We start from the raw sequence: 25,249 nt of genomic DNA, 5'->3' as shown, positions 1-25,249 counted from the left end.
ATAATATACTGCAATTGCGTCATGGACACTTTCAAACAAAAACGTAAGTGTCTTTGTGCTCATTCAATAGCAGCAGGTATTAAATCATTCAAATTAGAGTGCAGTGAGTGAACTTTCTGACCATGGAGACGCTTTCCGTTGATTGGCCAAATTAATTCCCAATCTGCAAAGAACTCCAGACGTCACTTGATTCTCTCAGTGCTATGCAGGAAATCGGCATGCAGAAACATCATTCCCACTGCGTTTTTTTTTTTTTGTCACAGAGTATATTTCTGTAGGTATCTAATTTACACAGGAAAAAATGTGAAGGGTAGTAAGCATAAAACCTCTGAAGATGAGGTGTTTTTACAAGCAACGAGGGCAGCCCACATGGGTCTGAACAAGACAGGAAACATTCAAAATGCCCAGAAAGAAACTCCAAGTCAGACTCTGAGATCTGACATCACAGCCAGCAGGAGGTGAGAATTTTTTTTTTTTTTTTTTTTTAACAAACCTAATTTATTGAGACAAGAATATTTGGTAATGTTCATTTTACAGATTTGTAATTTCTAAATAACCTCCTAAGAAGTTGCTTGGAAACAGCTACTATTTTCACTTATAAAGCTGTTGTGGTGAAGATGTTAGCAAACATTCATTTGGAGTCGTGTTTCTGGCCACCTGGTGAAAGTAAGTCCAACATTCATTCTCTTTTAGCTCTGTTTTGGTCTCTACCAACTCCTGAGGGAAATACTCACCATCTAATTGATAACTGTCTGCCGTTTGGTGCTGAGCAGGTGGTGTACAGAGGCTTTTCAGAGCTTTACAGCTGGGGCTGGAAACTACGCTGATGAGAGTGGTGAGACTGAACTAAAACAGTTAAGTTGCCGGCCGTAAAAACCAAGGGGGTAAGCGAGCCTCTGCAAAGCCTACCTGCTATGGAGCCATTACCTGCCGTTAGCATTCCATTGACTGCCATTCATTTTGGTGTCACTTTGACAGCGAATAACTTTACATCTGATGCGTTTAAAGACTTTATTTGTCCATTGTTAATTTCTAAAGAAACATGACAATGTATAAAAGGCTCCATTACCTTGTACCTCACGTTATGGCTCCGTAGCAGATGTTTTTGTAAAAATAGGCTAACGATTGTGTCATAACCACGCGACTTTCTGTCGCATAGTAGACAAATTACCGTATAGTACAGGAGAAGCTTGCAGGCAGTTTCGACTTACATTAGCTGTTTAGTGTAATTACTAATGTTAACTAGCATTTTAGTTAGCAATAATTAGCCTGTGCCTATGTTATCTCCTTACATATACCTACGCTCTCCGTCTCTGCAAGATTGGGAATGATTGAGATTTCTCTTGGCACAGCTACCAGAAGACTTACAACTTTCAGACAGGTTGCTCACGTCACATCTACGTCGGCAAGCTCAGTTTGAGGCTGCGCAGTAACGCTCAGCTATCACCGGAAAAGTGCTTCTAATAGAGTTCACTGGTCTCCATGGAAATCTACGGCCATTAATTTCACTGTCTATGGTAAAAACCAAAACAATGAGCTCAAAGATGCTAGAATGCTCAGTAGAGCTGAGGGAAGCTGCAGAGTTTTTTCAGTTCTCTGTGGGTTTTATTACTATGAGCAATACCTGTCACTGTACTCGTACACCATGTTTTTATACATAAATATTAATTAATGCAGCTTTATCCCAAGTATATTTTCACTCGTTATTAAAAGTTATAATTATGAGTGAATATTTACTTGGGTCATTCTCCATATATGTTGAATTATATGTTTGGCATGTTTAACTGACCTGCTTTGCACTGACTAAACTGGAATCGATTAATTGTAAGCGTATCAATTACTTGTTATTTTCCCTATTATCAAATTGCATACATGTAGTTCTTTCAAAGAAACTTCTTTGAAATTATTCTTAAATTACAGAAACAATAATAAAACAAAACGTTACCGAATATTTCCTCTGGAGATCGTTTCTGAATGCACAAGGTAAATACATAGCAACATGTTAACATTAGTAGGAAATCTCACTTGCTATCTAAATCAACAAAAACAATGTCCTAAGACACCAGAATATGTGCTTTTATTTTGCAATTCTGGTAAATATTTTGTACCTCTCAGATGGAATAAAGATCATCTGTGACTTTGGGCAGTGATATCAAATCCAGGAGTCTGACTTTTACAAAATAAATAATGGTATGATGAACAATAGCGAACATACAGCTCAATAATACAGTAATCACCATTCTGTTGTTGTTCAGAGTAAGAATCTTCCTCTGATTGGTCCAACAGTTAGAATCAAGGAAAATGATTGGGAGGGAAAGTCTGGTCTGATGATAGTTATTAACAACAATCACATGTAATTTGTGAGTGGATCTAAATACAGATTTTAATTCTTGGATGGTTTCTTGAAAAATGAAATGTAATCAGCACCATGTGACAAACCCCAGTTGTATCACGGCAGGAAATCAGTGTTAAATCCTTCATGAGAGGAAAATGTTGTAGGTTGTGTATGTTTGAATACCAGTGGGGAAACAGCGGAGAAACTTTTTGAATTCTTGTGATAAGTCTGTTGGCCTTTTGTTATTTGTGTACAGAGCATTGCACTATATTGATTGACATTGATAATTCATAACACACACACGCACAAAATATTTTAAAAAAGAATGGCGACAATAATTGGAATACATAAAAATATTTTCTTTTGATTTTATATGTCATCACATATGTCAGATAGAAGAACGATATTACCCTGATTTGTTGAAGAAGAGCTTTATGGATCCACTTTTTATTGGACAATAGTAGCACAAAGTTACACACTCTATTAGCTTAATAGTTGACTGTATAGGATTTACGTCAGAAATAAAAAAAAAAATAAGGAATTGTTTTACTGGCGTGGATTTTCACTCATTTCCTTGACTGTTCAAATGCCACAGAGTCTCCTGGTTTGAATGTAAAGTTGCACAGCTTGCACCTATCATGTTAAATGTAAAAACCTGTGAGGACTCTTCCTTGAATCAGCCTCGTGATCCACTAGAAAACACACACACGCTCTGCTGAGCTGGTCTACTGTTGGACAACCAGCGGCCCTTTAATTACTGTCGACCCCCTACCAGACATGGGCAAAAATGTGGCTGATAAAATGCTTCAAATATTGTCCCAAAAGATACAACTGATTACACATAGTAGTTTTTAAGCCATTTTTCAGACATATTTCCCCACGTCTGATTTTCAGTCAAAGTCGTTTTTAAGCCAATTAGGCTGAATGGTGTTGTTGTTGTTGACCATTTATTGGCAGAACAATGTCATAAACCTCGGGCACAGCCCCTTGGCAACTGACATGACTGCCACATTATTATTTTTTGTGTGTGTACGTGAAAAGTTCAAAAAGGCAATAAGTGTCCGGATTGAGTTTCCATTTATAACTGGCTTGCCATACAGTACAGTGATATAGTAACTTCCCCAAGGCGGCCCGGAACAACATCTTTTAAAAGGGCTCTCCCTGGCCACCCTAGGCTAAACCCCCTCCTCATTAAGTCACAAGTAGAAATCAGTTTACAAATGATAACAATATAGCTCTCTGGAGAAATGTGTCTACACTGTACATCACCCTGAAGAGGAAGCCAAAGCAGAATCAGTTTATCCATAGGAAACCTCTACTGAAGGCAAATGAATCATGACGCCAAGGAGGTTAGCATCAGGATCAACGTAGGGGCCCTGGAATCAAAACCCTCTTTTTTTTAAGACCACAAACACACTATCCACACAGTTTCTGACCAGGAAATAGACCTATCCTGTCTAAACTGGGCTTCCCAAAGCCAAGCAATGATTGTGCTTATACCACACCTCATATCATTACATGGCTCCAGAAACATGTAGACCTAACCCTCGTCAGGCCATACACCTATTTCCTGCTAGTTTATAGACCCAGCCAAGTCAAGTAATAGACCTATCCTAGCAAGTAGTCGTCAAGCACACTTGCAGCATTCACACCAGGCCTTTTTTAGCAGCAAATGGAAGAAAAAAAATGCTTTTTCTTTTTGTTTTGTTTTCCTTTTTTGGACAAAGTGCTTTTGTTTTCAAACATATAAGATAGAGTATTTTATACACATATCTAACATTTAGAAGATACATATTAACTTATAGTCTATTTACAAAAATGAATCACTACTAAGAAAATAGCTATGGACGGTAGGGAAGAGCAAGTCACTAGGCTACAACTAGACTAAAATGTCAAATAAGAATCATGGATAATCATCATTCTAGTTTCAGAAAAAAGCACCATTTCTCCCTTTTAGGCGGAACATAAATCAGTAAAAAAAAAAGTATATATATATATATACATATATGTAGCACTAGCTGTTATTCAATCACACAATACAGAAAGCTGACAGCTCTGAATCACCATCATCAGACATCAGTTCATTCTATGAAGGAGTACTTTCTTCACTTCAAACTAACCTGAATCAAACACTTGTCAGCCTTGTCAAACACTTATTGTTTGTTTGTATTTGCCTGCTAACAGAGTGAACTCCGATTGAATTATAAAATTCCTGGGAATTGTGGCATTTCTTTCCAGGAGGCAGCAGGCAGGGCAAGCATAAAGGCATCATGCATTTTAAAGGTTGGACATGCTGCCAATTTGTGGCCTGGATATTGTAACTGTGTGTTTTGGTGAAGAAAGTTATTCTTTGCAGTTGTGACTGATCAGGAAAGATGTGAGCTAAGGACCAAAGGCAATGCTTGGCAGATAAATTCAGCAATGCGACCCCAAAGGCAGCAATGCCAATCCCAGGAAATGCAAAATTCAACCGATTTCATGGTCAAAGAGGGAATACGTGTAAAAATCTGAATGATTTTCACACCAGATCAATCTGGGACCGACTCAAATGGCTTTTGCTTTCTTACAGCAACTGCCCTCAAACCTCCATGCTGTTGTCCTCTGAGTTTCTTGCTTTTCTAGACAAGTCCCTGTTCTTATTCTCTTTATAGACCATTCAAACTAGACCATGGCTTCACTGCATTGTGTTTTAAATAAATCCAGTCATGATTCTATGTATATCCCTCAGCCAGCAAAAGAGACTGAAGGGGTCAAGTGTTGGTCATCAAATCGACTGGCTGCTCTTTAAAACATTTCTCCTCTTTTCCTCCACATCTTCTTCTCTCCACTCAACTAATACTTCCAACCCAACAGGAAAGATAGCAGGCAGCTAAAGTACAAAAATATAACAAGAACTTTTTTTTGGTGGTTTTTGTGTTTTTTTTTCCTCTAACTTCTGATGCAAGGGTAGGCTTAAGAAATGTGTCATGCTTAACAATTAATCAATTGTCATGAAAAGTGGCATTTCACCATTGATAGATATAGCATTAATGGTTCTATAAACAGTACTTTGAAACACAATTCAGTAAATATTTTGTTGATGAACTAGAACTCGTCTACACACAGAAATCAAACAAGTGACAACAGGAACAAAACATTTTGGTTATTGTTGGTGACATTTTGACATACAACAATGTAACATAGCTTATCAACTAGCGCTCTTGGTTTTGTCCTAGATAGCGCTATTAAAACAATTAGCATGTGGATGGAGGAATCAGTTCAGGAATGAAGTGCTTGCTAAGCAACACATCTACTGGAGAAGCCCACAGACGGGGTTAATTTTTAGATTTTAAAAATGAATGAATGTTCCTTTTCTGACCCAAGCTAATTTCACAGTTCAATGAAGTTTCCTGACCCTCCCACATTTCTTACATTCAATACGGCATCAGGTAAGCTGTGCAAAACCTTACTTTAACTGGCTGGTCGCCATTTCGTTGCATGTGTCTTTGGTACAAAAAACAATCAAAATATAGTGTGGAAATATTTTTTTGTAACTCGAAACAAAAATATCTTTTAACCCTCCCACAATCCCTAAAGACAGAGTACCAAAAACCAAAAGTAATCTATTGCAGAGCCCTCCTATGTACACAGACTCTGTGGCATGACGCAACGAGAGCTTCCACTTGTTTTATGTACATTCAGAATATCTTTAGACAACTGAAATACGCACAGTTGTCTCCCTCCTCGCATTCACTAACAATCTCCCTCAGTGTGAAAGTAGTACTCTCCTTGGCTGGACCTTAGGGAGTTCTGACCAATCACCTCTTCTTGTTCAGTCCCTCTCACACACTCAGACTTACAGAAACGCACACATACATACACAAGGCACAATGAATAGAACTCTGATCAAACACTAGTATGAACACACCAAACTGTTAGCCTGGTCATCTGTACTGTACAAAAACTGGAGACAGTGCCCTTTTTCACTAGGAGACACTTTTATGTACAGTTTCCTAGAGGAGATGGATCACTGTTTGTCATTTTTATCACCACCATCATCATCTTCCTCACAGTCTGCTCCCATTCTGGCAAAATGCCCGTTTCACTCAGTCAAGTTACAACCGGCACAAGGCCAAAAAGCACCAAACTACATGCACTTCCTCTCAACATGGTCAACTACCTCCTGTTGTTTAAGTTAATGTAGTCATAATTAGCCATTAAGCTTCCTCCTGCCTGCCGCAAACTGTTGCTTAATCGTTAAAGTCTAATTTTAATTTTAAGCTTTTGCCTTTAATGTTTCGAGATTTATTTTGCTAAAAGTTAACTCCTACATTTTAACAACAGCAGACCTGATTGGCAAACACGGGATGGCATGAACATATTTAGGCCTTCAATACGAAATAAATTCTGCCACCCTGAAACACCTCGGAGCACGCTGCTTTTTTTCCTCTGCAGCTGTCTTGGCAACTAAAGTACTTTATTAAGTGGGTCAATTTGACATCCTGGAGTTAATTTTTGTTGCCATGTGAGGTGAGCCTCTTCCAGGAAATGATAACTGGAACTTTTTCCAACCTTTAATGGTGTCCGACCTGAAACAATATTTACTCTATAAATTGTGTGAAAGTATTTCGGTGGTTACGCTCGTGTGACTCTGTCTTTGTCTCAGCCCTGGAAGCAGATCTCTGACAGAACCACCCCGACACAACACAATGTTAAACACATCTAATTATCACCAGTAGATTTAGGATATTCTATTAGCCATACAACTAATCATCCCTTGTTTTTAAAAGGTGCTTTTCCCAGCAGACACTCACGATGGGTTGGGAGACAGTGACACACTGACTCTGCGCAGTGTGCAGAGACAGTAAGCTAGGGTGTATGCCATTCAAGTGCATGGCTAAATCAAGCACACATACATACACACAGGGAGTGGTATGTGTGTTTGTGTGACTAACAATGTGTATGTACTCTGTGTTGGAGGGGCATGCAGAGGGGAGCATAGTTACAATGGAACAGCACGGTGGTAATATTTAGTCCACTCCTCTCAGTGGACCGCGGTTTGTCTAGATTTTGGAGGTGGGGACTCGCAGACCGACCAGTCCACCGGTGGGATCGCCGTGTCCTGTGTTCTCCAAGATCTTGTTGACGAAGTCTGAAGTCTGCCCAGCAACCGGTGACGCCACTGCACGCACAGAGAGACATGAAGATACATTCAGAAATGTTAGAAATCAAAAAAACTTGTTTATGCAACTTACTTGTCTCAAACAAATACTGTCTTTTGTACAGAAAACATTCTTTATTACTGTCATTAACCCTCCCTGTTCAGATTGAGCTTGATGTAAAAATATATATAATAACATATCTATAAATATATTTTCATCCATAAAATTTTACCAGGGATTTGTTTTTGTTTTTTTAGAATGGGCACTTAAATATCCTTGTAAAATGCTTCATCTGTATTATTTTCTGATTGTGTTAATAATATAATAAAAAGGGTCAATATTAAATTGATTGATTTGCTGTCTAAATACTAGCTATATTATTTCTCGTCATCTGCTTTTTCAATCATGTAGATTTTAGTAAAAGTATGGACTAGGCCTTAGTTTCATATTTTAACCCATATTTTCACTAGAGTCTTGTAATTATTTCATTTTTGACAGCAATTCTTCTGGAAATCTCTTTTTCTGTATATTACATTTTTTAATTACAATTACAATGGCTTCCATTAAGGTATGGATATATTATATTATTTGTTCTTTAATCTTTGAATCTTTAAATAACAGCTGTCAACCTTCCAGTGTTTGAATTTCATAATGATGCTAGCCGTTTATGACTGTCAGCTGTAAATGACTCAGTCATCCCCCTCTTTAATTCTCACCAAGTGTCTCCTGGATGAGATGCTCCAGAGTGTCAGCCATGTTGGTCGGACGCGGAGCAGAGTCCTCCACTCGGGCAACTATCTCCTCCTTGATGGCATTGATCACAAACAGCAGCCGATCTACAGGAGGACACATGGTGGAGCACACAAACTGACATCTGACTATAAATAGAGGACACTCTGTCTGTCTGTGTGTGTGTCTGTGTGTGTGTGTGTGTGTGTGTGTGTGTGTGTGTGTGTGCGTGTGTGCGTGTGTGCGTGCGTTTGTCTTTCAAATATCTCGAAAACCGAGAATCTACTTCACGTCCCTGCTAATTTCAGCAAGACAATGCTAAGCCACATTCTGAACGTGTTACAACAGCGTGGCTTCGTAGTAAAAGAGTGCGGGTACTAGACTGGCCTGCCTGCAGACCAGACCTGTCTCCCATTGAAAACATGTGGCGCATTATGAAGCGCAAAATACGACAACGGAGACCCCGGACTGTTGAGCAACTGAAGTCGTACATCAAGCAAGAATGGGAAAGAATTCCACCTACAAAGTTTCAACAATTACTGTCCTCAGTTCCCAAATGCTTATTGGGTGTTGTTATGAGGAAAGGTGATGCAACAGTGGTAAACGTGCCCCTGTCCCAGCTTTTTAGGAACATGTTGCAGGCATCAAATTCAAAATGAGTGAATATTTGCAAAAAAACAATAAAGTTTATCAGTTTGAAGATTAAATATCTCGTCTTTGTAGCGTATTCAATAGAAAATAGGTTGAAAAGGATTCTCAAATCATTTTATTCTGTTTTTATTTATATTTTACACAATGTCCTAACTTCATTGGAATTGGGGTTTGTATATCAAGGCATGAATAAAATGGATGCAGAGGTGTATGAACTTGGTGTGAAAACTGTGTCATAAGCAACATACCGTACTCCGTGCTGAGTCCCCAGAGCTTCACTTTGTTTGCTTCATACTGGGCCTTCTTTTTTAAACGACAAGCTCTAAAATACACAACAGATGAGTGAAGTTTACTAAGGCATAACAGAAAAGAGTTCTTTAAACATATACTGCTGAGGTCAGCGGGATTGTACATAAAGGTCTGTGCCACTCTAATGTGTACGCACTGTACATGCTGGCATGTTTTACCTGGATGCCAGCTTGTTCTTCTCCTTGCGTGACCGTGGTCTTGCGGTTAGCGGCAGCTCACTGACAGGGGTCAAGTCGCCGATCACCTTGTTCAGTTTGCGGAGCTCTGTGCCAATCTGCAGCAGCTTGCGGGGATTGGGAGTCAGGTCTTCCACATCTGTGCGGCGAGACTTCTTCAACATATACTTTCCTTTATGAAAACCAATGAAAAGAAGGCATTAGAGACACATCAAAATCAATGTCTGTGAGATGGCACCTATTGCAGTTGCCATTTCGACGACGACCACCATACTTTTTCAATTGGTTTCTTATTGTTTATCAAGTTAATCTTTTTTTTTTATATTATATGTTAAATGATCTGAATAATAAAATTAATCATGAAATTTTCACTTGCATCTCTATCAGCCAAAACTCTTTTTTCCCTCTTCATTTTGAATGCGAAGGCAGAGTGGGAGCATTCATTTGAGTGTTACTTTTTCACTGTTTTACTATTCACGGAATATCTTGCAGAGCATTAATTAAAACAATTGCTGTTGTGGTATAAAACCAGGAGTAACCAGAAGTAAACATATTTTAAACTGCCATTTTCCATTCAGTCACAGTTAGTGATACCTGTGGTGGATCTATAACAGGTTCAGTAAGAAAGAAAATTATCACTGTGTGTTGGACCCCTTAGTAATTACTGAGTTGAAGTAAACTTGAAGTGATTTAAAAAAAAAAAAGTAATACAAGTCATCCTCTACAATTGCAAAGAAATTCAAACAAAAGGATGAAATAAATAAATACAGACATTAATGCAAGAGAAATGCTTTGCAAGCCTGTGCTGTTTATGTGAGAAATTAGACATGCTCCTTTTATTTATTTAATATTTCCAATGTGATCACCTAAACTGTAGTATCACTGCAACATGCTGAGCACAGCTGCTGTTGTGGAAAATCCAAACCGTTACAGCCCCACTAAAAGGCATATACGATATATTTTATGCTGTGATCGAGGTGGTGAACTGAAATGTAAAAAATACAATAATCGAAAGGTCTTTCCTTTGAAGATAAACAAGTTTTAAAGCAAGGCTCATATTCTACAGTGCCAGCTTGTGTTAATATATATACACAGTATGTATGTGTGTGTATGTATACCATGGAGAGGCCCGTTCTTCTGGAACAGGTTGCTAGGCAGTGTGTGTCTGTCCCACTCGGACGGCTTGAGCATGCGTTCCTGTTTTGAGGGGGTGAGCTGCTCGCTGTACTCCCAGAAGTAGCGACGCTTGCCTCTCTTCCGGCTGGAGACTCCTGCTGTCAGGCCTTTAATGTCCTCCATCAGCTCCATGTCACAACCTGGAGGAAACAAACAGGAGAAAATCAGAGGAACAGAAAGACAGAGAAGGAACATTAAGGGAAAATAAAGACAGAAAGGTAATAATTAAAAATAAATAAATAATAAATAATAATAATAATAATAATAATAATGACAAGTCAGTGATTGGTCACACATAACCAGAAGCATAAAGATGAATAGTTGCTACCTGGCTCAGAGAAGGCATCACTCATGTCGTCATCCTTGTCAGCTTCATAGTCTTCATCCTCCTCCTCATCCTCCTCATTGTCAGACAGCTCGTGCTCACTGCCGAAACCCTCATCATGGTCTTCGTCATCTAGCTCAAGCCCATCGCCTTCCTCCTCCTCTGCAGCCTCTTCCTCGTCATCCTCCTCTTCCTCCTCCTCCTCCTCCTCTTCCAGCTGGGAGTGGACTCTGCCGGCCAGTCTGCTGCGGGTCAGGAACAGAGAGTAGTTGTGCTCCTCCTCCTTGCTCTTTTCCGTGCCCTCCACAACCAGAACGCCGCCACCGCCGCTAGCACCTGCCACACTATCGCTGCTGCTGACTAGCCCAGAGGTGCTGCCCTCCATGGCCTGGCTCACCTCCACCAGTTGTGGCACAGTGGCAGACAAGCCTACAAGTATCTCCCTCCTCCCTGTTCCCTCTGCCCTCTTCTCAAAGCTCGTCAAGCTGGCAGAGCCACTGGCTGCAGCAACAGGAATTACCACCAAGGTGGCGCTCGCTGAAGTGCAGGCCTTCTCATCTTGGGGCTGGGAGAGAGGTAGAGGTGGATCTGACCTCTCAAAATCCGTCTGGGAGGGCATCTCGGGCTGAATTTTATGCACACGGACTTTAGCCTTCCGCACAAAGTCAGTGCTGTGAGAAGATGGGGCTGCCATCTTGGTTTCTCGCCCCTGATGCTTGGTTTGAGCTTGGCCGTGGTCCTGTGTGAGACGGAGGAGGTTCTGGGTCTTGGCCATAGTCTCGGTGCTGGAGGGGACAGGTCTGGTAGCTTTTTGGGAGGTTTCAGGAAAGTCTGGGAGAAGGCTGTGGGAAGGACGGGAAGAGGATGTGGAGCTTGGGGAGGGCCGTGCAGTGCCGGGGCCCAATCCTTGGCCAGGGACTAAGGGTCTCTTATTGTGACAGGAAAGCTGGGATGGCTGAAGCTGAGGGGCAGGCAGGGTCAGGTCAGTAGGGGGGTAGAGCGTCTCACACACAGGCAGCGAATCCTCGCTGTTGAGCTGAGCCAGCGTCGGGGTTCGACCAATCACTTCCTCGTCCTGGTAGGGACTAGAGAAGTCATCTAATCCAAGGAAATCCACCTCTTTGGTGCCCCAGATGTCACAGCTAGCCAGCCGTGTGTACCTGCCGAGCACAGACACATGCAGTTCCATTAACAGTTAAAGCTTTCATTGTCTTGTATATAACCTTTAAAATGTACCCGTTTCCTGTTTTTGGTCTAAATATGTATAAAAATGTCTGACTATTGCAAAAATAAGTTCATGTCGTTGTTAAGTGAATATATCTGGACAAGACAGGATATTTGAAGATGTCACCTTGGACTCTGGAAAACTTTTTCAGCATATTTCATTGATCGCTTGAGAGATTAATCAATGATGGAAATAATTATTAGTTGCAGCCCTAAATGTAAACATGTCCTCTGCACTATTTAAAAGTGGTTTTGGGATAACTGCAAAATATTTCAAGTTGAAACATGTCTGAATCATGCATCTATGCCAAACCGCCTTGAGCAGATTTCCATCAGTTTACATTTGTTTTTTCACCTGTAATTTTTGCTTTGGGTTCAGTTATAGATCCAAGAACCAAACAGAGAGATCAGAAGCAGCACTACATCTGGTAGCTACAGTTTTGACAAACACAGTACCTCAAAGCACACAAACACAAAGAGAATATGACTTCTACTGACCCAGAAACACCGGCTCCATTAGACATTAGAGCTACCAATCTGCAGCTTGGACCTAATCTGGACAGTCAAGGTTGTAAAACAATGACTTACCCATTAGCCAAAAAGATACAGCAGTTCCCTCTGTTCCACCAAAACATGACCTTAATCAACCCTGTTAGCTGCAGATTCCCCCAACCCTGCAACAGCCAGCACTATTCCACCTCAGTTTAAATCGCCTTTAGACTTTAGAAACTGTTGTTTGTCTTCAGCAGTCACTCTACATCAGAGGAGAGAGTACAGAAACTATTTTGGCAGCAAAGCTTCAGGATAGCTGCAGGACAGATGGAGCATCACCTGCAATCTCAGGAGACTGCGGCTGCTTTGTTGTTTACAGGCCTCTTAAACCACTTCCTGCATTCAAGCAAAACTACTACCTGCTTCATATTATCCTTTGTCTGTGTCAGACCAAGATGACCTGCCTTGACGATTACCGGCCAGTGATGTTGAACTCTACTGCTATAAAAACCTTTAGGCACCTGTCCTATTGCATAACATTTACAAACTGACTTCTTATCGGCTTTCCTACAGTAAAAGTCAGACATCCTGAGCCCACATGATGCAGGGAACTACTAAGTACAACTTTCTCTATGCCAGAACCCTAACATTTTTATCAAATGTAACTAGAGCAAAGGAAAATAGGGCTTTTGTGTATTTTCAGCTGCGCATTAAGACGCATTTGGTGCTCTAATGAGTATTTACAGCAGCAGGACGATGTATATGTTATTGGCTCAAGGTAATCTACAGTAATATTTCCATCATAATGAAGGAAATGTCACCCTGTGCAACAGTGCTGCTCACTAGTTTTAATACCAATAATGAAGCTCTATGGCACAAGAGGAATGAGTTATATCAGGCTTTGGATACACAAGGCTCTTTTTGGTAGGATTAATTCATTTTTGGTTTGGGTCTTTTCAAGGACTTGTTGACAATAAGAAAAATATTGAATTTTGCCAGCAAAATCACCTAAATGTCTCTTCTACTATCTATATACAATAGATTTTTTTTTCCAGGCAATTCTTTGTCAGACCTGGTAATTTGCTGCCCATTAAAAAAGTCAAGTGGACACTAAATGCAACCTTCTGTAGCATTATAATTTAAAATCACGCTAGTTATTGCACAATAGACAGGTAATGTTATGCACAATTATCGGCAATGCAAGCCACCTTCAACTTCAGAAAGTTGGAGGAGTGTTGAAACGCAGTAAGGCATTTGAGTTTATCTTATTTACTTGCTGCTGTTTTAACTCGAACTCAAATAATCCACAGCACGCACATATAAATAATTCAGTACCTGGTGACGTCTTCCCAGTAGGAGTCCCACTTTTCGAACGCTGAACTGCTGTAGACCGTCTCACACTCGCCCAGATCCATGAGCTGATCCACACAGCCCTCCACCTCCTTGCCTCTGTCCCCGACCCCCAAGTTACTGTCCCTACAGGGGCTCTGCCGGTGGGTTATGTCTCTGTCCTGCAGCGAGGATGAAAACATGAAGGTGAGTCAAGCAGGTGGTGGGTTAGAAGATGGTCTATTATTTATTCTATTTTGTTTACTTTTTGTTCTTACAGTTCATATTCTGATGATTTTGTTAACTTGCATAGACATTTAAAATCACAAAGAAAATTGATTACTGCAACCTGAAACAATTTGGTTGACTTAGATCAGTAACTAATATTATGGTATATCCTAATAAAACATATAAACAGTTAAGAGTTTTTTTTACCACTATTTTTGCAATAACTGACAACAAAAGAGGAAGCCCCTCTCATGCCAGAAATCTAATTAATCATGGTAGAAAGTAAAGAAACCTACAAGTGATAGCAGATACAGAAAATGAAACACTATTTAAGTTTTTCCCCTATCAAAGATGAAATTTTATTTAAAAATAGTGCAAATGGACCTACCAACAAAAGATCGACAGGACTAAAATTGTTAATGAAATAAACTGTATGGAGAAATTGACTTCTACCTTAAGAGTACAAGATGAACACAATGTAAAATACCAGAAATCACTACATATATGTGCCTTTAAGATGTACATATGTTAGTGAAACACTAAATTCCATTATCCATTATTTTGAAATCCGCATGATCCATTCTTTACTTCGCAACAAATTGGATCCACCGCACAGCACTTATTTAAAAAGAAAATGTCACTTTTAAAGCTGGTTCGCCCATTATTTACTTACAAGCAATGTAGCATATAACTATTTTTTTAAATGGAGTCACTCCAATTAAAACCATAAACTGTTAAAAAAAAATAATGGACGTAGCATCAGTGATGTTACCGAACGCCGAAGAGGGAAAGTTGCAGATTTTTAACCCTTCTGAAGTCATCCAGCAGAGTTTTACTGCCGGGTAAATAAGTTACCAGCTAACATGAGCGCTAGCTAGCTAGCCTTTGTTGGCAAGCTGCTATCGAACGCTAAACAAGACATTTTTAGGCGACCAAAATGTTCCAGTTAGCTTTGTTGAAAGGAAACGCACAGTGAGAGGGTCAAAATTTAACAGCAAAAACACTGACAACACACAAAAACAAGTTCACAGCTATTTTAATGTACACAGTGCCATGGATACGCATTGCTAAGCCTCTATCATGATTGACAAGTCGACGTGTAGCCATGCCCTGAAGCATCCCCTGCTTTATCGTCATTTTAAAATATATGGGACCATTATTTACAAAATGAACATCATGCTGTATTGAAGAAGACCTGAAACTAGAGATTGAGACCATAAACTCATTAAAATGTTTACTGAGGTAATAAATCAGTGAGAAGTAGGGTCGTTTCTCATAAACTTCTATGCACACCAGCTTCTTTTTGCAACCAGTGGAGTCGCCCTCTGCTGGAAATTAGATAGAATGCAGGTTTAAGGCACTTCCGCACTTTTCAGACCCGGAAGCTCCATCCATTATTTTTTACAGTCTATATGTATAAAACACTACATTAGATCACTTCCAGTAAACTTCACAGAGAACAACGATGGCAAAACGGCATCACTGATCTGTTTGAATATTCTCTGTTCCAGCTCAGCTAAAAACACAAAAACCCCAAATCTGTTGTTTACTACCGAGCTTGCTGTTACCGACTTGAACTAACCACAGACAGTTGCCTTGTTCATGGACTCACGGCAGTGAGTTGCTGCAGTTCATGGCGGTGCACCGCTGCAGAATGAATATAGGGGAAACACAATGGATATTTGGCATTATTTTTGTCATTTAGAAAAAGATTTTTCTGGCCTGGTGAAGGTTCCTGTTGGCCAGGCGGCCGGCCATGCCTGTACAATTATAGGGGAAACACTGGGGTTGGAAAAATAACAATGAACAGTATACTATCAGAGAAAATTAGATTTTTATACATTTTCTGCATCAATGTGTTTCTATTAAATTCATGCATAAATGGGTACAGTGCTGACTGCTGGCTTAACTGTCACATTGCAGTGCAGTACTAGGAGTATCAAATTATGGGTAGTAGAAATTTCGATAAATGCTGTGGTAGTTGCATGTTAAACATGTAGTGATATTATCAGCCAAAATGTAATAAAGCCCACCACAAAATGTTTTATAATGCTGTATTTTGTTAAGATGTTATTAAGGCGCGAATGCCGTTTATTTGAGCCATTCATTTGGGTGAACACTTCGGGTTCAGAGCTGAATGCTAAATCTAGCTTATTTTGCACTGCTTCTGGAGCTATTCCATTTTGACTGACATATTGTGTGTTGTGTAGGGCTGTTTACACCTCTGTCCATGCTGTCGAGATACCCATCTTAATTGATACTGGTTTCCCCATATGCAGATCCATGTACAGAACACAGTGAGACTGTCACATAGAAGACCGTCACATTGGTGCTGTGACTGTTCCATTGAGTGAGTGGATGTCTACCTGCCACGTTGACGCATCGCTATAGAATTGGACGGCTCTCAGCATTATCCTTTGTATGTGGGAAAGGACTTTGGACTTCTTTGGGTGCTGTTTTCCTTTGTTGGTCATTGCTGTGTTTCTTGTTGTTTTAGCCTGTAGTCATAATGAGTAACACTACACTTGAGTCACCAACCCGACTCAAGCTTCTGTTGGTAGGAGGAAGGATGTATTGCAATTACCTACTTCGTTAATTGGTAGTCCTGTTGCTAGCAGTAACGTTGAATTGGGAATGGATGGGGTTGACTTTTCGACTGATTTCCTGTCCAGTTACTTCAACATCCCACATGGTACCTGACTTGTTAGGCCAAGTGGGCTCAATCACCTACATTAATTGGACAGCAGATAGCTGACAATATTATGTCTCATTTCAGCCCACCTAGTCTAAGGTCAGACACACACAATGACTTACACACCGACAGTAACACTTTCAGACACCCTTCCAAAACTTGATCAGTCCCAGGCCCATTTGGTTTGCAAAGAAAAGTCAAAGAGCCTCCTTCTCTCAGAGGGGATGGATCTGATTCAGTCTTGGTATGAATGATAAGGCAACTGTTTTACAAGTTGATGTTAATGCAGCTTCTTGCTCTTGCCATGTCTTTGGACCACAGCAGTGTAGATCTGCAGACCAGGTTTATCTAAAGGGAAGTATTGACATGCTGGAGAAAGTTTTGATGCGCAATTCATGCGTACGGCAGCCTAACTCAGGTCGACACAATGCCAATGACTCCCAAGAATTGATGGCTTAGACGCCTTACCCGGTGCCATTTGTAATGATGGTGCTCTATCTGCCCTAGTCCCCTGCCGTGTGCATCGTCTATGTTTTCAGTGTCAGTCACCCGGCCATTCCCGACGTAATTGTCCGGTGTCGTGGACTACCCTACTACCAGCTAGACAGGGAAACTAACAGGTTTGCGAGAGAGGGAGGGCAGTGCAGATCTGAATAGTCAGCCTCCTATTTGCAATACAGGGGGCTATAAGTCCATATATGAGCTACGTAAAAGCTCCTTCTAATAAGACTGTTATTTTCCAATGCCCACAGCAGGTAACAATGTCTGAGACTTTATTCTATACCCATGTTTGTTTAAAATGGCCCAACGCTAAAGGCACTGATTGGCAGTGGCTCTATGGTATGCACCCTGAGGAAGCTGCTCAAGCTAACCTGTAGAAAGTGTGTAACGTGATAAAAGTATTCAGCAAATGATATTGTTGTTGTTTGATGTGGTGGTCACCAAGTTACCCCTAAGGAGTTATATGTAGTCTGTTTATGGATGTAAAATGATAATCCCTGGCGAGGCGGAGATGGAATGGATGAACCTTTTCAGTGTTTGTCCTTGCTTTCTCAGAGAGATGGTAAAGTGTGCCAGAAAAAGTGGGTACAGCTAAGCTTACGAGTAGTGTAACATCGCAGCCACAGAATGAATACCTAGTTTGGGGTAAACTCCCTAGTAAGGCTATAGTGTGTGTGTGTAGTACTGTAGTCATAGAGCCCACTCCACTAATCTCCCTGTGACACTGAGAAGGAATGCAAAAATCAGTGATGTGTCCCCGTGCATTGCAGTAGAGGACTTCCCAGAGGTTCAAAGTGTCCAGGGTAATGTCCAGTCTAGTGCCCAGTCCTTTCAGATTTCTGAGCCGTCTCTCAAGTTGGAAGAGGAGTCGGTCAACATTCTGAGGGACCAGGGATTGAAGGATTTACACTTAAGTGCATGTGAAGTGTCTCTCGAGTGGAAGAATAAACTTCTTAACATCATCACAGCACATGAGTCTTTATTCTTGTTGAACAAGATGGAGTGTGTCCTGGCCAAAGATTTTGTTCACAGTTTCAGTCTGATTGATGACAAACCATTTTGCCAAATACCGGATATTACCAAGTCACTATAAGAATCTGTGGACAGTCCTGAGTGACATGGAGGACAGTGGCATTATTAGAAAGTCCAACAGTGAGTGTCATGACCTTTAGTACTGTTGGGGAAGAAGAATGGCAACCCCAGTACCTGTAATGATTTCAGATGGCTCAATGCCAAAATAGTAAAAGACTCCTATCCTCCGCGCACCAGTCAGACTACATGAGGAAGTATGAAGTGGGAAGAATGATTGTGTCATAACCCATTCAGAGTTTGTGTCCCACCTTAAAAGAGACCTGAGTGAGGCAGCACTGGTTGCTCAGAGGCACAGTTCAGCTGAACAGGCCTGCCATGCCAAGCTCTTTGACCGCAAGGTAAAAGGCTCACCGTAGGCTGTTGGTGACAGGGTCTTGTTGTCAAACAGAGGTGAAAGAGGAAAAAGGAAAGTTGCAGACAAATGGGAGTTAACTCCTTATGAAGTGTTGTCAGTCAATCAGCAAGCAATGTCTACCGCATGAAGGACACGGTCACTGACCAAGGAAAAACGGTCCACAGGAACCTACTCCTTCCTGTCAGTTTTCTGCTGAGAGACGGTGTTGACCTGTTGTCTGATTTGGTTGGTGTTGGAAGTGACCATGGTGTTGATCTGCCTCATGACCTACTTGACAGTGATGAAAAAACATTACAGTGGATTTTGCATTCTGGATAGAATACTGGACCTGGTGAAGTTGTTGATGCCTTACCCAGTTCATCCGACATAGTAGAGAAGACTCCTCTTCTGGATGACATTCCCAATGGCAATGACAGTTCATTCAACGCAGTAGAGAATACCCACAGTCAATCCATACAGCTCCCCACAGACGCACCAGATGATACACACGCATATTCTCAGTAGTGCAGTCACATAATCAGCTGAGCCTGTAATTTGCACTCACCCAAAACAAGTACTCCCAGACGTGATTATGACTTGGACTGGTAGGACCGTTAAATCTCCAAAAAGGTGAATCTTTGAATGACCAAGTTGTAGAGGATTCAAGGTCTTCAGTGGGTTCTTTTGTTACTTTTCTGAGAAACGTATTTGCAGTGTAGCCTGAGTCTTTAATGTACACTTGAGGTATCCCTTTTATGTGTGTGGACAGATACTCAATTTTCCTCTGGATTTATTGAGCTGTGTCTATTAAGAAAGTTGTAAACGTCATCTCTTACAGTACATCTCTGTTAAGGTTTAGGTTTTGGTACCAGCCTATCCTTGCATTACGCAGAAGTGCTCAATGGAATCCACTGAGGACACTAATTTTTTCCTCTCTCTTTTTTTGGATGCGGTTCCCTGATTTCCCAGAATATTATGGTGGTGTATGTAACGGGTGTAAATAAGTTCTTGTTAAATGTATGCATAAACGGAGATAGCGCCAAGTGCTTGAATTACTGTCACATTGCAGCGCAGTATTAGGAATAACGAAAAATGGGTAACCCACAGTAGAACTTTTGATAAATGCTGTGGTAAGTCACATGTTGAATGGTGTAGAAATAGTATCAGCCAAAATGTATTAGGGCCACCAAAACATGTTTTATTATGCTGTATTTTTGTAATGATGTTATTAAGAAACTAATGCAGCTAGGTTTAGTATTCAGCTAAACCTAGCTTATTTTGCAGTGCTTCTGATGCTATTTTGTACTAACTGATTTATTGTGCGTTATTGTGTGTAGGGCTGTTTATGTCTCTGCCCATGGTGTCAAGATACCCATCTGAAGTGATACTGGTTTCCCCATATGCAGGTAACTGTTTGCATCTGATGTGTTTTTATTATTTTTATGATTGTGAAAAATGTATACTGTAGAAACAACATTCCTGTGCTGAAGACACAATACCATTTCCTGTATGTATGTGTACTGTGTTACAGTATTTTGGTTCCTAAGACTTATACAGGAGAATTGTTTGGCTTACAAGCTGAGTGCTTTAATTTTATTTTACCTCTTACTGTAAGATTTGCAAACATGTATTTTTGGAAATCAAATAATTTATTTTAAGACCTGTGCTGAGATGCTTTTGTTACAAACATTCCACTATATGGTAAAAACCTCCGGTAAGAACAGAACCAGAGATGTCTGACTTTATGATCCAGAAAGGTTTATTGAGACACTAGATGAATAACAAGTTGAACATGAAGTTGTATGTGGTTCTGAAAAATAAGCAAATAATAAAGAATGTACATTAATAGGCATCTGACTCTTCATGTTACCACTAACATTATTTACTGAAACTGTGCGTTGTATCCACCAGCATATAACAATATACTAAGGAATTACAATACATTCCATGTAATCAAGGCTGGCATAGAATTAGCATAGATGACATGTAAAATAATGCACATTAACACAAACTGAGAATTAGCTACATCAATTACAATTACAAAACAGTCATCTGCACCTTAAATAGCTAATCTTGTGGTTCCAACAGCACTAGTCTGTCTTTACACCACTTGCACATTCTTACTAGCGATAACACAACCCAAATATGAACATTTATGCACAAATTATGATAAACTATCTGCATATCCATCAGCAATGTAATAAAAAACACAGTACAGCAATATTATCAAAGTGATCAAAGTCTAAAACTTTCTACACACAGTAGCATAATAACCAATAAACGTAGTCTTAGCGTTTCCACAGATAACAAGGCAATAGGACCCATAACAGTGTAGCAAAGCTAAAGAATAGTTTTGACTTACGTTATGGGCTAAACACACATCACTTCAAGAAGTCCGAAAACGGGGAATTAGCTGTCTGTAGATGTAGGCTGAGGCCTGAGGCTAACTCTACACTACTCCATTTTGGTGTAAAATCAAATATCTTTTGCTACGTTTATGCCTCGCATCCACACTACTCAGGCGTTTCAGAGCCACTAAAATGGAGAAATTTGAAAACACTGCTGCCCCTGTTTTGCTTAGAAAATTCCGGGGTTGCTTTGTGGTCTAGACGGCCATAAATGGAGACCTTTGAAAACGATGACGCTGGCGCCAACGTTTGCCATCTGATTGGTTCTTACTAGTCATAACGTCTCGTTCTCTGATTCGTAACGCCCCTACACATTACTATTTTCCAAAAAAACACAAGCTACAACATCCTGGACTGACTACCGGTGGTTATTTTAACCTGGATAAGGAATTCCAGGCGATGCTGACCTTGTTGTCGAAGTTAGTAGCTGTTGTTCAGTTTAATTCTGCATTTTATAATGCAACTTCTGCCTACATGCGCAAGTGATGGGCAAGAGGGCCCGATGCCCTAAAATTTAACACCGATTGGTCAGGCGTCTCAAGATAGAGAGCAAATGTTATGGCCTTTTCTACAATATGATCAGTTTAAAAGGACATTCAATAAACAGTAAAACTTTCGATAGATGCTGTGGGCTCTTTATGGCTCTGTCCATGCTGTCAAGACACATATCATAATTGATACTGGTTTCCCTATATGCAGATCCACATACACAACGTAGTGAGATTGTCACTGTTTTGGTGAATGGGAAGGTTCTGTATAATTTGACTGGTCCATAAAGGTTTGTGGCCACCAAGGGGCATCGGTTAGAATGCACTCTTGACAAGATGTTCCTTTCGGTTATTTATTGAAATAGAAAACGAGGGTGTGAGGTTCTGGAACAGAGATAAATGCAAATAATTAGTACAATCTATATATGCATATTTCAACAGGTTGTTACATGACTTAAAGCTATAGTGCGTAGTTTCTGTCTCCCCCATGAGGAATTCCAAGTAATGACAACAAAACGGTCGGCTCATCCACATGATACAAGCCTTCCGTGATCGCGCACCACCCCCACCCCTCCTCCATGAGAAGGACACGGAGGATTAAAAAAACATGATGACTGTTCACCAGTTTCTGGACATAAGCATGCTGAGAAACACAGAGAGCGTTTTGTGGAGCTGATAGTCTTAATTAGCTTTGTATCAACTCATTTGGCAATGGCTTGAATGTAATGGACATTCATTAATATAAAAAAGTTACGCACTAAAGCTTTAAATGTAGCATTATAATAGGTGCTTAATACAAAGCAAATACAACAACCACAAATAATATAACTAAGGCCATATATCTTAAATCTCTGTTCAAAGTAAAACGCTACAATAAGGCATCACGCTAAATCAGTTGAACATCTACAGTATTTATAAGCTACAGAATTCCTAATTTTTTGATTAAGGCTAATGACATAAATTAGATAACACCAGATTTTGTACTCTATGCATCCATACAAATATTAGCAATTTAACATAGCACAGAAATAAACGCTGTGCAAACATTGTGCAATAAAAAAACGAACTAATAATAGTCTAATTGAGGTACTTAAGGCTTGTAAGGTAACACCTCCATTAATATGCAGCATTATACACTGATAGAACGATTAAACATACAGGAAGTACTAGGCTCTGCCATTATACAACAACAACAACAACAAACGAGCAGCAATATACCGGATGAGACTACAGCGCAAACAAACACAATATAAACATTATTATGAAATAAAACAACAAATATCGGTATTACTTACTGGTTGTTTGCATGCACACACTGGAAAAGAAACTCAGAAAGGGCCACAGCAACGCTATTTAAAATATCATCCATTTAGAAACTGTGCAGTCTTTTTGCACCAGCACGCTCTTCCAAAATTATCACAAACTGAATTTCGGCCGTCTTCTTCTGCAGGGGAGCGTAGTGCGGTTCCCGATTGGCTGCTTCTTGGACAGCCAATTTGACCTGTCTGTGGAGATCGTCCTTTGTCACAGTCAAATAGAAGACGTTACACTGGCAGCCGAGCCGACCGCATGCAAACGTTTATTTACGGTTTTTCAATGGAATTTAAATTCATACAATTTTCACTACTAGTATGACTATGACTAAAAAAACACTGTAAAAGATGAGGGAATCTGGGAAGTATTTTTGTCAAACAAATGATTGCTATAAGTGAAAGAAGAGATAGGCCTTCTGTAAAGATATCACTCTACTATCATACGAGGGAAGTAGTCCTTTATTTTATTTTTGGTTAAATAATAAACACAAACAAAACATCACTGTGCCATTTACTGTGCTTTAAATAAAAAAATCCTTCTGGTGTTTGTTGGGAGCTTGTGTGCTGTGTAACATGTAACCAAGTCTATATCCACAACGTTCCACTTCCGTGATTGCTCCGTTGCCGCCAGGAATTCCACCGGATCACACTCTTCAGCCAGATATCCGTTACCTTCCGCTTTCTTTGTGTTGGAATTTTAAACTTCGGTCAATTTATACTATGGTTAACTGCTCCTCAGATCTCTGTAGGGTAAATTGAGACAGCTAGCTGTTTTCTGTTGCACGATTAAAACAATTTTTGAACGTACACATGTTCCACCAAAATAAGTTCCTTCCGGAGCGGCCTCTAGCTCACCCAGTAAGAGCGTTCGCCCCATGTTGGCTAAGTCCTGCAGCGGCCTGGGTTCGAATCTGACCTGCGGCCCTTTGCTGCGTCCACTGTCACTATAATAAAGGGAAAAGCCCCAAAAAATAATCTTTAAAAAAAAAAAAAAAAAAAAAAGTTCCTTCCCGAGGCTATCTTGCAGCGGCAATGCAGCTGTCAGGCGCTTAGCGCCAATAGAGACAATTGTGATTGGTTTAAAGAAATGCCAATAAACCAGAGCACGTTTGCCTCCCATCCCAGAATGCTGTGTGGACTAGCCAGACCCTCCACCGCAGCGCTGTGGAGGAAGGTCTGACAAAGCGAGACAACATGTAACCTTATATTTCTTTTTGATTTGGTAGGGGACACTTGTGTCGAGCCGTGAGCAACTTTGACGACTCAAGCCGCACTGACACGAATGTTTTTCAACTGCAAGGCATGTCAATTTAAAAAAAATCTGTTTGCCTTGATGGAGGTGTGCTGAATAACGCAACCCACATTTAAAGTACGTAGCTCTTCATCTTACATCTCAGTGTGGCAGTTTTCAGCTTGTACTATTCCAATATTATTATTGCAATATTTAAAACTGGTCTGCAGACCACATAGCTCAGAATATCAAGAATGTCCTTATCTTGTTGTGTAGACATTTTTTTTAATTGAAGAATAGCTAAGCAAACGAAGATCCGCTAACTCTGTGATATACCAATTGCATTTGCTATAGGTGCTTCACAGTATGAGGCTATGCAGAGATTTTAATGTGAAGTGGCATTAGCAGGACTGAGAGCGATCAGTAAACAGTAAAAAAGGGCTGATAGATAACACCAAACTACAGAGATTCCAATTATATAAAAGTACTGAAAAAGTATTTGCATATGTTCAGGGTTTTTCCTGCATATAGGATTTTTTGCCACCCCCCAAAGAGGTTTTAGCCAGCCCCAAAGGAAAATCACCAGCGCCAAAATGATACGAATTGAGAGAGAAAAAATAGCACTTCCAACTGCGTTTAATAGCAATTTACGAAACAACAGTTGAAAAAGCAGAACATAAACTTGAATAGGAGCGCTTATCTCAGTTTTACCGTCCAGAGTCAGGCTGTGCCTAGTTTATATCCTTCGCATTCCACTTCCGGGATTGCTCCTGTGCTGCAGGAAATTCCGCTGGATGCACGCATTTTCCATTTCCTTCCCCTTTCTTTGTGTTGGAATTTTAAATTCGGTGGATTTATGAGGACTATTGTTGACTGCTCCTTAGATCTCTGCATGGTAAATTCAGACAGCTAGCTAGACTGATCTGTCCAATCTGAGTTTTCTCTCGCACGACTACCGCCCATGACGATTCTGATTGGTTTAAAGAAATGCCATTAAACCAGAGCACGTTTTCCTCCCATCCCCGAATGCTATGTGGAGTAGCCAGAACCTCCTTTAGCGCACTTTGGAGGAGGG

At 40.3% G+C, this 25,249-nt stretch overlaps 1 protein-coding gene across 5 annotated transcripts in view; it reads right to left on the bottom strand.

The window, feature by feature from the left end:
• Window positions 1–2,755: 2,755 nt before the first annotated feature.
• crebrf (creb3 regulatory factor) overlaps window positions 2,756–25,249 on the bottom strand; it is a 35,179-nt gene continuing 12,685 nt past the window's right edge. For 3 of the 5 annotated variants that reach the window (XM_036008596.1, XM_031280683.2, XM_031280685.2), the window contains exons 4-10: window positions 13,894–14,069; window positions 10,846–12,002; window positions 10,460–10,657; window positions 9,324–9,513; window positions 9,105–9,178; window positions 8,193–8,312; window positions 2,756–7,496 (exon numbers count right to left, since the gene is read on the bottom strand). In XM_036008596.1, coding sequence (XP_035864489.1) covers window positions 7,378–7,496; window positions 8,193–8,312; window positions 9,105–9,178; window positions 9,324–9,513; window positions 10,460–10,657; window positions 10,846–12,002; window positions 13,894–14,069 — 2,034 coding nt within the window. In that variant the 3' untranslated portion in view covers window positions 2,756–7,377. Of the gene's footprint in view, window positions 7,497–8,192; window positions 8,313–9,104; window positions 9,179–9,323; window positions 9,514–10,459; window positions 10,658–10,845; window positions 12,003–13,893; window positions 14,070–15,697; window positions 15,763–25,249 lie in introns of all 5 variants that reach the window. The other 2 variants (XR_004101766.2, XM_031280686.2) reach the window with 2 other exon arrangements.

The sequence above is a fragment of the Sander lucioperca genome, chromosome 13 (genome assembly GCF_008315115.2).
Source record: "Sander lucioperca isolate FBNREF2018 chromosome 13, SLUC_FBN_1.2, whole genome shotgun sequence".
Classification (NCBI taxonomy): Eukaryota; Metazoa; Chordata; class Actinopteri; order Perciformes; family Percidae; genus Sander; species Sander lucioperca.
The sequence above is the reverse complement of the archived record's forward strand: the minus strand, read 5'-3'. Positions and strand labels throughout refer to the sequence as shown.